The sequence below is a fragment of the Triturus cristatus genome, chromosome 10 (assembly GCF_964204655.1).
Source record: "Triturus cristatus chromosome 10, aTriCri1.1, whole genome shotgun sequence".
Taxonomy (NCBI): Eukaryota; Metazoa; Chordata; class Amphibia; order Caudata; family Salamandridae; genus Triturus; species Triturus cristatus.
Genome location: NC_140593.1, coordinates 163,098,159 through 163,111,878, shown reverse-complemented (window position 1 = coordinate 163,111,878; position 13,720 = coordinate 163,098,159). Strand labels below are relative to the sequence as shown.

The 13,720-nt window shown below is 40.9% G+C and overlaps 1 protein-coding gene across 3 annotated transcripts in view; it reads right to left on the bottom strand.

The window, feature by feature from the left end:
- The window catches only part of PHKA1 (phosphorylase kinase regulatory subunit alpha 1), a 1,109,231-nt gene that overhangs the window by 832,379 nt on the left and 263,132 nt on the right, over window positions 1-13,720 (bottom strand). For all 3 annotated transcript variants that reach the window (XM_085630734.1, XM_085630735.1, XM_085630736.1), the window contains exon 6: window positions 11,666-11,746. In XM_085630734.1, coding sequence (XP_085486860.1) covers window positions 11,666-11,746 — 81 coding nt within the window. The remainder of the gene's footprint in view (window positions 1-11,665; window positions 11,747-13,720) is intronic.

Below are 13,720 nucleotides of genomic sequence, written 5' to 3'. Positions count from 1 at the left end.
TTCCATTTTAATCATTTTAATCGTTTTAATTGCCTGAATGGCTTGGATGGGGTCGATTGACTCTCTAGTGATAAACCAATGGCTGTGGATTGTGGTGCCTGCAGTTCTCTTAAGCTACCTACCTTGACTGCTGTTGTATTGGATGGGCCACTGAATAATCGGGCTGTTTTGGATAATTTATCGGCCCATAATGTTACTAACGCTCTTGGAAGTTCGATCAACACATCATTGGTGGAGAATGTCTGTAGCAGGCCCTTTGACTCACCGGCCCCTAGTGCTAGCATTACATTAGAATCTCCGATATTAGTGGGGCCTGGAACTACATTTTTCAATACTATCCCATTTCAACCTATGGCCACACAGCCTACTACTGACAAATCCCGAGTTGTATGTGAGGACGCAACATTAACGCCACAACCTAATTACAAGCAGACCACCAGTGTTAAACACCTAGGCAGGCAAAGCGGTTATGATCTGTCCATCCTTAGCTGGAATGTTGCAGGCATCGAATCAAGACTGTCTGACCCCCAGTGGGTCCAGCTATTGGATGGCAAAGATGTCATTATGTTTCAAGAGACTTGGGCTACAGGGAATGTGTACCTAGAGGGCTATCACTGTTTTAGTGTACCCGCCTCTAAGCCTGCCCACGGTCGAGCAATGGGAGGACTCTTTATAGGGATCAGAATATTGGCTGGCGGTACTTTTAAGGACCTATCATTGGGGAACCCAAATATCCAGGTCCTTGAATATAAACGAAAGACCTTGATTTATTTAATCAATTTTTATAATAATGATTTTAATTCGATACCAAATAGGAATTATGCAGCACTTTCTAATTTATTGGTACACCTTGATGCAAATATGAATATAGGCCCAGGCGAGAAGTCAGGGATCCTTATTGGGGGTGATTTCAATGCAAAAATCTCAAGTAAATATCAAGCAGAGGATAAAAGCTGCCCCGATCTAGCAGATCGCAGAGGTATCGAGCTTGTTAAGATTTTAAACGATCACATTCTTAGTAATGTTATGGAAACAAGCCAATCCCCAGGACTGACCCATGCCCCCACGTTTAGAGGGAGAGATTCAAAATCAACGATTGATTTTATTTTCACATCCCCCCACTTAACAGACTGTGTTACTGACTCAAATGTGGTAGAGACCCTATATGGAGATCATAATCCTCTTACAGTCACCTTGTATTTGGGCCCCAGCCCAATATATGCTAAATTCAATGGCGCAAGAGATATCACGCCATCAGGTGACGGTCTCCGTCTTAAATGGAGGAGAATTGACTGTGAAGCCCTACTTGACCGCGTAAAGAATGATCACCTAGCATTGGTAAACTCCTGTCTATCAATGGATGAAGATTGTCACAGAATAGTCGCCGATTTTGGGAAATTATGCGTGGCAATTAAAAATTATTTGTTAGTCCCTATACTCCCTGAGACGAAGGACCCTAGATGGTTCGATTCGGCTTGCTCTATGGCAAATAGGGAATTACGTAGGGCACTAACCACCAAACCAAGGAACACAGCGGAGGTACAAACAGCTAGGAAATTTTACAAACAAAAAATAGCTGAAAGGAAGGCGGCACTTCTGATGGAACAGTGGGAGTCCCTGGTTGATAGCGCCAATTTAAAGGGCAGCGGGCAATTCTGGCCCGCTGTTAGGAAAATGCGCGATATGGGTAAAAATGTATCCCCTATTGGCTGCAATATAACTGGCCCTACCTGGGAAGCCCACTTCTCCAACATTTATGCTGCTCCCGCTGAAGAAATAATCACCTTGGATCTGAAACAGCTGGGAGACTTACGGTTTGATCTCCCTGAGGTGACGACAGCCATTAGAGAGAGTCTAGGTAATAAGGCCCCTGGACCAGATGGCCTACCGATAGATTTTATAAAACACAGCACAGACCTATGGGCACCAATTTTATATAACGTTTTTAATAGTATGATACGAGCGTCCATCCCCGAGACATGGTCCCTTAGTATTATTGTTCCAATCTATAAAAAGGGCGATAGGTCAGACCCAGCAAACTACCGACCAATTTCGCTTTTGGACAATACTCTAAAAATACTTGGGCGAGTTATTTACAATAGGGTGGTAGAGTGGGCTGAAGATTCTGACCTACTGGATCCATGTCAGATGGGATTTAGGAGTGGGGTGGGCACGGTTGAACAATGCTTGAATTTAAAATTAATAATTGATAAGTATACCGTTGCCCGATCCTCTCCTATATATCTCGCTTTCATGGATCTCTCATCCGCATTTGATCTGGTAAACAGATCAAAACTGTGGTCAATGCTTCTCAGTTATGGATTGGACGAGCCCTTAGTACACTTCCTGGCATATCTCCATACCGATCTTAGGGCACAAGTCAGGATTGGGTCAGGAGGAGAAGTCTCTGGTGCTATAAAAATTGGCAGGGGGGTCAGACAGGGGTGCGTTTTAGCACCCCTGTTGTTCATCGTTTATATTAATGGCATAGCAAAGGCCCTAAAACAAGTAACCAGAGATGTCCCAACTATCCAGGGGCACCCTTTGCCAGTTCTATTATACGCAGATGATGCGGTCCTTATGGGCCGCACCCCTAATGCCCTCCGTGTGCTTGTGGAAAATTTTGTACATCATATGGAGGGCTTGGACCTGCGTGTGAACTTTAAAAAATCCTTTGTTATGTCATGCGGACCTGGTAAACGGAAACTTAACACCATCCATATCGGGTCTGATAAACTTGACTCCGTAAACTCTTTTATATATCTAGGGGTGGCCTTCGCTGCGAACAACTCGTGGAGTGGGCATTCCGCCCACGCCACGAGCAAGTTCTCGAAGGCCATCAACTCAATACTGAGTCTCCCACGCCCTAAGAAATTAGGTGCAACCAGTGCTATTTTAAAAATTTTTAAATTACAGTGTGTTCCTGTTGCCACCTATGGGGCCGAAGTTTGGGCTACTGCTAAAAATCCCGGCATCCAACGAGAAGAGACACGTTTTTGCAGAAAAGTCTTGGGTGCCCCAATTTCGTCCTCTGAATTTATCTGCCATAAAGAGCTAAACCTCCCTTACGTTTGTGATTTCATTAGAAGTAGACCAGTTCTATTCTGGTTGAGAATTTGGAGGAATAATGCAGCCTCGCTAACACAAGACATAATCAAAGACTGTCTTAAATGTGATCATGGGCTTTTAATCCCATGGTTAGCGGGAGTTTCAAAATCATTAAGCGCCGTGAAGAAAGGTGATCTCTTTGTAGATCCCTCCAGTATTGGATGTCAAGACAAGGTAGAGGTCAGACAAGCACTATATGCACTTTATGAGGCAGAACGGTTGGAAAGGGAAACATTGAAAGCTACGGTTATTAGATATATCGAGAATGACCTGCCCAGGCAACCTCTCCCACTTTATCTTACTCTACCTATGACTAGTTGGGAGAGGTCTCTGTTATTTCGATTAAGGGCCGGTTCCATAAAATTCATGCTGGGTTTCCCTTTGGGTTACAATTTAATTATTGACCGCAACCCGTGCCCCTGTGATAGCACCAGTAAGCAGAATGAGTTACACTTTTTATTCTTTTGTAAATTTTACTTAAAATATATCAACTGGTTTTTAACACCCTATTTTAGGAAACATAGACCCCTTTCTCTTATGGAGTCTTGTCAAATGTTACTCTCCCTGGACTCTGAGGAACTGATTTTTCGTACTAGCACCTTTTTAAGACTAATAATCCGTGTACGCAATATGATGGAAAATCCCTGAAAGATTGTTGTTTTAGTTCCTTATAAAAATTTTTTTAGAGATATTGTGTTGTATATTGTAATGATGAATTGTTTTATGTCTGTACTTTTATGAATTCAAGTAATTCGAATAAAGGTCTTTTGAATTGAATTGAATTGACAACATATTAGACACAGAATGTTTGCTGTAGTAGATCCTAGTTGCTGTATAACTAATATGTTTTTTTAACTACATAGATATACATATATATATATATATATACATATATATATATATATATATATATATATATATATATATATATATATATATATATATATATTTGATTATGCCAGAGGAAGGATCCTTACTTTTGGCAGAAGATATGACGGTGCAATTAGGCAGTTTAAACAAATGGGGAGATTCAGCAAAGAACCAGAAATTGTAACATCTGAATCAGGATCAGATATGTATTCAGATTTGGAGGAGGCACCTGTAGCTGCAGTCGATGAATCAGCACCCACCTTCAGGCCCTTTGAAGAGTATCGTTTTTTACAAACAAACAGGGCATTGAGATCTCGACCCCCAGAGTCAGTGCCAGGAAAAGGGAGAGGAAGAGGCGCAACCGCAAAGGGAAGAAAACAAGGAGAGGCGGAAGGAAGCGCCAAGTTAACAATGCCGCATGGGAGACAAACACGGCAATCCAAGCAGAAATAATGGGTGAGAAAAATCTGACAGTTTTTAATTTATCTTCCCATGTTTTAACCAAGGCAGAGGAGTCTCTGCTTGAACTAGGTTTGACTTTCTGTCCAATGGCAAACTTTGATTATGCTAGAACTCGAATTGATGTGTTTCTCTTTGTTCGCAAGTTGAAATTGCTCAAGATGTTCATGCAGAAAATCAATAAGCATTCGGTGGAATCTGTTACTGCTGAAACTGATACGAGTGTCCTGATTTCCAAGAATCTGTGTTTGGGAGATATAGAGGGTATGGCATCTGTAATGGAACTTTGCGGGGAATCAATTGTGGATGAACGGGTTCTGTTGGAACAGATGGGGTTGGAGTTAACAGGGAAAGTTTCTACGAAATTTAAACCTAAGTCGACCTTCAATCCCAATACTCCACATGACTCCCTCGACACTTTCCATGAGGTAGTTGTGAGGGATTTGATGCGCATCTGGGACACGACTAAAAACAGACACGCATATAACCTATTACCCGAACAACGACAGGCACTGGGCACTTTGAACAGTGATCCGGGGTTTATAATTAAGCCTTCGGATAAAGGGGGCAATGTTGTCCTATGGGACATCAACTTGTTCAAACAAGAGGCTCATACACAATTGATTCTTTCTGGCAACTATGTCAAATCAAGCAGGGAAGACTACACTCGGGCAATGAATATTTATTACAACAAATTGGGGGAATGGAGAAAGAAAGGCCTTTTAGAAGAGAGTGAATACAGATTTCTCTATGTGAAACATCCGGTAGCATCCTGTTTTTACATGTTACCAAAGGTCCATAAGAACCCAGTTACCCCCCCAGGCAGACCAATAGTCTCGGCTAAAGGTAGTCTTCTCGAGAATACTTCAACTTTCCTTGATGCTTTTCTTTCCCCCTACGTACTAACCCTCCCCTCATACTGTAGGGACAGCACAGATTTTATTAATCAAATTGAGGGTATATTGTGGCAAGAGAATTTTTGGCTTGCAACGGTGGATGTGGTATCGCTGTATACCTGCATCAGGCATTCTGATGGAGTACAGGCGTGCAAACATTTTTTCAGGGACAGGTCTATTTTTTTATATGATCAAACGAATATGCTTCTAGACATGCTGATGTTCTGTTTGAATAACAACTTTTTCCTGTTTGAAGATCAATGGTTTAAGCAAGAGATTGGCACGGCGATGGGAAGTTGCTTTGCGCCGAGCTACGCTTGCATGATGATGGGATGGTGGGAGGAGCAACTTGTGTGGACGGATGCTAATGAACATTTAACAAAAGATATTGTTTTCTACACCAGATTCATTGATGATATTTTTTTAATCTGGGGGGGATACCTTGATATGTTATTTCAGGTTTTTAACAGCAATAATGTTAATCTTCGTTTCACACACAAAGTTGCGCAGGATGAGATGGATTTTCTAGATGTCCGAGTTAGGATTGAGGATGGGGCTATAACTACTAGCCTATACAGGAAGTCCTCAGCTGGGAACAGCATCCTACATGCCAGGAGCCACCATCCCCCTAAACTCAAGTGGAGTATCCCCTATGGGGAACTACTAAGGGCTAGACGAAATTGCAGCTCCATGAGTAGTTTTGAAAAAGAACGGGAGATCATGTTACAAAGGTTCCGAGAGAGGGGTTACCCGGAAGATGTTCTTTTGAGTGCTAAGGATAAAGTATCCAAAAAGAGTAGAGCTACACTATTAATTAAAAGACCTTTCCCTGACAAAGGGGTGAATAACATCAGGATGATCACTACCTACAATGTGGCAGCAAAAGCTGTTAGTGACACGCTGAACAAACACTGGCATTTGGTCAAAGGTGACCCAATTGTGGGTACAAGTGTCAATGCATATCCTCAGATAACTTATCGCAAGGCACGTTCCTTACGGGACATGCTTGTGAGAAGTTTCTTAGGAACAAGTAAAAAGTTGACATGGATACAAGAGCAGAATGGTTTTTTCAAGTGTGGGAAATGTAAGGCGTGTAGCACCAGCAAGAATGTGAAATCTTACCCCTTACCAATAGGGAAAACTGGCATGATTAAGAAATTTATGAATTGCAATTCTGATTTTTGTGTGTACGCCATCAAATGCCCATGTGCTAAATTGTATGTTGGGAGTACAATTTTTCCTGTGAAAAAGCGAATTCTTGAACACCTTAGAGCGATTAAGAATGTGGACTTGAATTACTCAACTGCTAGGCACTGGCTGAAGTATCATAATAAGGATGTTAATTGTTTTTCATTCTTTGGAATTGACAGGGTGCCAGCAAACCCCAGAGGGGGAGATCGTGAGAAACATTTGAGAATTCTGGAGTTACAATATATCATTTTGCTTGAGTCCAAGAACCCTTTTGGCCTCAATGAGGATGAGGAGCTTTTTGTCCATATATGATGTTTCATAAATGTAGCTGGAACATTATTATATATTTTTGTGTAATTAACAATGATTAATTGTCATTATCAAATTTTGTATCTGCTATTTGGTTTCCCCTACCTTCTCTCAAGCTGTGTTCAGAACTTTGTGTAAATACTTAATTTAATATGTTTTTTCACTCTGATTTTTTCAATACAGGACAGCCTTAAGGTCACTTGACTTGATCCTTGAGAGTATTTCTCTTTTTGTGTAAATAATGAATTGGTATCAGTTTATGCCACTGGGCAACAATAATGTCTATTTTTTGACTTTTCACAGTAATAAGTGAAAACTCTCTTACTTTATCAAATTATAAATTGTGCACTTGCAATTTATGTAAAGAGAACTATATGTTTTTTCTTTCTCACTGTGAGTGGTTTGTAAAGTCTCGTTTCTATTGCTATGCTCGGGTTACGAGCAACATTCAGTCCTCTTTTGATGTTTTTTAAACACTAGAAATGGTGGAAGAGTGATTTTCAATGATGGCTAGTGACGAAGAGAGTCTGCTCGAAACGCGTTGCCAATAAATCCTTTTTTTGAATGACCGAGCCTTGGAGTGCGAGTATTCCTTTCTAGGACACAGCCTTGAGGAGTTTCGTTAATATATATATATATACACACACACAAATATAATAAAATATTCATATAATCATATGTTACCGTCATAATGGTTGAACTGTTTATCTTCTTCGCCATTCTTGTAAAGCCGGTTACAAAGCTATGTTTCATCCTGCTAATAAATGCAGCTCACGTCTTTTACAGAAGAATACAATTGCTTCAATAAATGTTTGATAAGTCAATTCGTACCTTTCTTGTGTCTGCCTGGGGCATGCCTAGGTAACAACAAAAGGGTAAGATCTGTTTCCATGATTTCCTTAGGGAATTAGCATGGTCATGATCCGAGGATATAGATACCATCTGGTACCCTGGTATGGTTAGGGGTTCAGATGGGACACTGTGAGCTAGCTAGGAATTAGGTCAACATACTCTGATGATATGGATGGACTCAGTCCACCATATTCTGACGGTTATGTTGTCCAGATACACAGTCTTACTTTATTTATAGGAACCGTATGACCAAGGCACTGCACCCCAGAATGTACTGGTCTCAACCTTGGGCAATACTTTCGGAGAGCAAGGTCTGGCCTTACACAGGCCCCAAGTTAAGTGTGAAATGTTGCTGAGCCCATAACTCAATTTGGCAGTGATCAGTAAGCTGGATCAGGCCCTTGACTCTCCATACTGTAAGAGTCCAGCGGGCATGGAAACTGGCCATGCCCAGTGTGCTCTAGGGTAAGAGCCTGTGCACTGCACCCAAAAATCTAAAGAACAAGCCTTTGGATATATCCAGTAATCTCTGCCTGCAGGCCTTTGACCTAGGCCAGGCATTACAAGTAATATCCCTCTAAAAAAAAGAAAAGAGCACACTAAACATCCTTCAACCATGCCTAGTGTGCTGTGAGTACAAGACATCCACTCCAGCCCAAAGCCAAACGGCACTGTAAGTATACTGTGTGTACACCCTTTATATTCTTTGCACAAAGCTTGGCTTTTGGGGGTAGTATGTAGCCTTACAGCTTGAACATTTGACCTCGAAGCTGGGGAACCGGGTTGGAGTCTCTGCATCGATGTTAACATCCTGTGATTCTGGGCTCTCCCAGATGCCCGACATTATCCAGCTGGCAGGCAGACATAATACAGTGGGGGAAAGCCAAGAGCATAGCCCTACGGAGGGAGGAAGATCAAGGGTTACGGAAACATCCCATTTCCATGACATGGAACATTATGTTACACGACCTTGAACTACTAGATTTAATACCACCACGTACCTCCCTTCACCATGACTCTAGGTGCGGCTCTGTGATCACATGCCTTAATTATCCCACAATCTGAGGTATTTACAACTCAATTACGGGTGGGGTAGGTCCCCTGGAGAAACCCTATTAGTTCCCAAACAACTTCATTGACGTCTTCAGACCAGGAGTACGGGGTGGGCGGGATAGGGAGGGGTGGAAAATAGATAGGTTTGGCTGGGGAAATTGGAAATATGTATGTGCTACAAGTTCACGATTTTTTAGATGACTTTATTTTATGATCAGCAAATATTTGACATGATGCTACAGTACATGGATTTCGTTTCCGGTCCCGCTGTTTGAATACTGGTCGGTGGATTCGCACAATTGTATTGTTGCAACTATACAAAAAGCAAATGACCTTCTGTAATAATTTTTTGTATTGATAATGTTACCACGGTCCTCAATAAAGTATGTTATAAAAAAAACATCCTGTGATTCTGGGCAAATCACTTAATCTCCCCGTGCCTAACAAAAATGAATGTGTCCATCTGTAACAAAAAAGTGGCTCATGTAAAGCACTCGGATACCCGATATCTTCAGGTCTAGTTTGCGCTATATAAAACTAAAAAAAAAACATGCATTGAGTCACACAGCTCTGTTTATCAGCTTTGTTGAAGGGTAACATTGATAACATCACCTGGTACATAACCTATGAGAACATAAACTGGGCAGTGGGGAAATTATGATTTTGTTGCTCTCCAGAACTGGCATAATTCAGTAGTTTGTGTAGTTTATATTATAACCATGACATTCTTCAATTAAGCTGAATTTCTATGCTTTGCTAAGAAAAACAGTACCTTCTCTTCTGTATAAAAATCTTACCTTCACTTTAACAAAGTTAACATTCATTTTATTTTGTTTTTACTATTGCACATGGGAGTGTGCAGAAGGATTTAGATGCAGTGCTTGGTGCCTCTGAAGATGCTATGAGGTCTATCCACATCCCCTGAAAACCCATTGCTCATGGCCTTAGCCATGTGCAGTTTGCTGGGAATGGCATGTGGAAGCAGAAGGATCAGAATAAGGCTCTCCTTTTCACATTAGCATGGATTGTTAAATGAGAGAATATTACAAGCCAAGCACAAGCTTCACTCTATCAAATGAAAGAGATTTGGAAAAGCAGGGGGTTTAGAAGGAGGGAAGCAATCTTCCCTCCACTTAGCCTGTTATTATAGCAAAACTTGTATATGTAAGACAATCTGCTGTGTGTGAGACTGAAATGCATCTGCATCAATATCCACCTTTGTATTCTTGGACGGTGTAGTAGAGGAAGACACAGATTTAAATCTGTCTGTGTACAAGGTTCTGGTAAAGGCTAGTCTACCGTAGGAGTCAGAACAAACTACTGAATAGTGCCCTCAATATGGTGCTAGGTCATTAAAAAACGAGTTAATTACAAATACCAAAACAGGACGAAAACACAATACTGTTTGGGACCGCTAAGGATGTGGTATCAAATTTGTCTTAGCCTCTGCTCTGACACTGCTAACTATGAACGGAAGAAAGGACTTCAAATGGAGGTTCCAGTAACATCGTTTTCTTTTATAACCTTATGCTCCACCCAGTTGTGTTGCACCTTCTGGACACTAGGAGCAGTATAGCTCTTTTTCAGGATGCTTTCTTTGTCAGAATGCTTACTGCAACCACGATTTCAGGTAATCTGATGATGAAATAGTAATGGGACCTTGGAGGACGACTGGCTAAATTCCTTGAGCTGATAGCAGAGACGATGGGTTTTCAAAATCATTGTGGGATTAGGATCAAGCAACCTATCTCCAGGGTGACCAAATCCTAACTGGTGGTCTCCATCCATAAGATACTCACAAGTTTATATACCTGGTAGAGGGCCACAGATATAGGTGAGAGGGAGAACACTGTCTAATCAGTAGTGACAGCATGCTCACCCAGTGACGTCACCTGGTACCCAATCCATTTTACCAATACGCTACAGCTCAGGTTATTTATTTTTTTATTTATTATTTTACAGATTTTTTTATAGCACGAACTTGACCCGAAGGTATCAGATATCAGAAAACTCTACATAGCACCAGTTGCGTTACATGAGGACACATTCATTTTTTTTTTGTTAGGCACAGGGAGATTAATTGATTTGCCCAGAATCACAGGATGTTCAGCGTCATTGCCGAGACTAGAACCCAGTTCCCCAGATTTAAGGTCGACCGCCCTAGCCGTTAGGCCAACTCCTCTCCCCTATGAAATCCAGGTTCACATTTGCATATTGGTCACATCTGTGATAGACAAAAATTTTAAGAAAACGTCCATCAATTCCCGCACAGAATAGGCAGAATCTTTGTTTCCTGAACACAACATACAGGTTTAATTTAGTTACCTATTGAGCACTGCTTCCCATATGCAATGCATGAGGACAACTTTGACTGGCATAAGTGGAGGTGGAGTCAAAGTATATTTTTTATTGAAAAGGACAGCAAAAGGACAAAAGTGCATGAGAAGGCAAGCCTTGTGTTGCAGCATAAAAGTGGAAAAAATATGAGTGGCGACTGTGGGATACGCAAAGGTGGGAGCAAGGCAGTGTTCTTTTAGTGAAGTTTCCTAGACTTTCCTTATGCAATTCGCAACCAGCAGCAAAAGAAGGAAGAGTACTGCAATCGAGTAAGTTAAAGGAGTTAAACTTTTTGGAGAAGTTAACTTGTGTAGCCACAAGGAATATGTTCATAGACAATGTGTGTTTATCACTTCAGGCTATGATGTAAGACTTCATACCTAAGAATTTAAAAAAACTTTAAGCTAGGATTGAAAAGTCAATGCTTGTACTTTATTTATCCTAATTTACTGATATAGTCACTTGCAGGCCTGCACTGTTGTAATGTACTGTGTAAAAGTACCCAGTTCTTGCCCTAGGATTACCCATTTCAAAACTCTAACAAAAACGGATATCAACAAATGTAAATATATTCATCTTTGAATAAATACCTTAGCCATGCCCACTGAGCTTGCATTCAGCTCCGAGATTCCTTGGTTCGTCTTGTCTCCACGTTCCCACATTCCAAAATCCTTTCACAAAGAAATACATTTTTCATCAAAAAAAGGACTGCAAAAAATGGATTTACTAGCAATTTCTGGGTTAATTCAGACAGACAATCTCAGCAGTGCATTTCTTTAAAACATGTTTAAATGGATCTTACCAGTAAATTATGCCTGCTATCCTTTACACCTCTCCCTGTTCATCAAAACACCAGCACCAGCCCATTTCAGGATTCAGGGGCAATTTAATTCAATACAAGAGGCGTACCCTGAGTGATACCTCCTCAGTGGTAGTCCTCGAAAGAAGATAAAAGGTGGTCCTCACATCAAGATTCAAACCATCATTGTGGCTACAGGCCTTGGTGTATTGCCGGGACCAGCTCACCTGCTACGCTGAAGAGTTACCATCTGCTTCCAAGCCCGAGACATCTGGACACCGCTCACATCGTATCTGCTGTCACATACGGATGTCTACTGTCCTGACTGTCATGCTACCCTGTACACCCTCGCCCGTAAACCCTCACCTGTTCTGCCATGTCTGTAATTCTGGGTTTATACGAGCTCAGGTTGTTGTGAGGATGTCATCTCACTAATGTGATATTAAGTGATTTCCCAACTGCACTGATGCCATGCCATTGGAATTATGCATTGTTTTTGTATTGTACTTGAAAAGCACAAATAAAATAATTTATAAAAAATCTTAATTTAAAAATAAATAAAAGATTCAAACCATCATCCTGCAGGAGCGGAATATACCATGACTTTCTACATGTGAAAATTTGGAGTGCTAAGTGATGATTCTTTGATCAAGAACCAACTCATTAGAGTCACTGACAATATAAGAATGCAAAAAAACCGATTAGCCCTTTATTTCAATTTGAAAGAAGCCATTGACTTGCAAAAGGACTAGAAACGGGCGATCGAATCAAGGAAAATAAACTAATGATGAAAAAAGTGAATGCTACTACTGACGTTAAGAAAATGAAGAACTGTATAAACATAAAGGTTTGCAATCAACTAAAGAGAGATCACAGTTGATTTTTTTTTAAACATATGCTTCAAAGGTGAAAACAATAGCCACCTTAGCTAATGGTCCTAATTGCCCTGCATGCACTAGTCATTAAAGGAAATGGTATAAAAGAGGGCACCATGCCGAAGTTTGTAGGGAGGGCAGAACTGAAGTGAGTGAATGTCAATGAGAATGTTGGAGTGTCAAGTGTCAGATGAGAGTGAGAAGAGTACTGGTTACAACATGTGTGAATTTAGTCTTGATAGGGAAGCTGTTACCATCTTTGTAGCTGGTTGATGTTAGATCGGGGCGGTGATGGGGGAGTCCAGTGATTACAACAAGGATCGTGTTCCCATAGTAGCATTGGTTACTATGCATATTTCGTTCAAAGTCCTTTCCACCAGAGAGAAGGTGTGCACAGCTTAAAAAACAAAAAAAAAGTCTCCGAATGTATTACTAAGGCGGGGCCAGAAACAACTAGGGATGAAGTTAAATCCTATTAATGTGGAGCAAGTCCTCGTGATGGTAGTTTAATTTACTGGCAAGTAAGTATGCAAAGAATTACCAGAATTGTTTCCAAGAAAATCAGGCCTCCTTACCAATTTCCAGCATATATTACAACTTAGAAACAACGCTGTGCAATTTGTGCATATGTTGCAACCTACCCCTATTCTGATGAACAAACCTTTAAAAGAGACACTTAATAATCTTATAGGACACAGGGGGTTAAACAGCCTAAATGCAAACAGTTGGGTAGATAGGTTTTCCCTACACAGGATAAATAAAATGTTGAGCTTGAGTGGTGATGCCTGTTGCTTTAGAATTATTGATCTGTCATCGGCCTACCATCAGGCCATACTCCATCCCAACTTCAAATCTCTAATGTCCTTTATCATTCCCTCTGGTGCACACATATTCAGCAGAATGTCATTTGGCTTTGCATCTGCAGCAGATGTATTTGGGAGAATTATGTAGCACATTTTGGAATTTCAGTA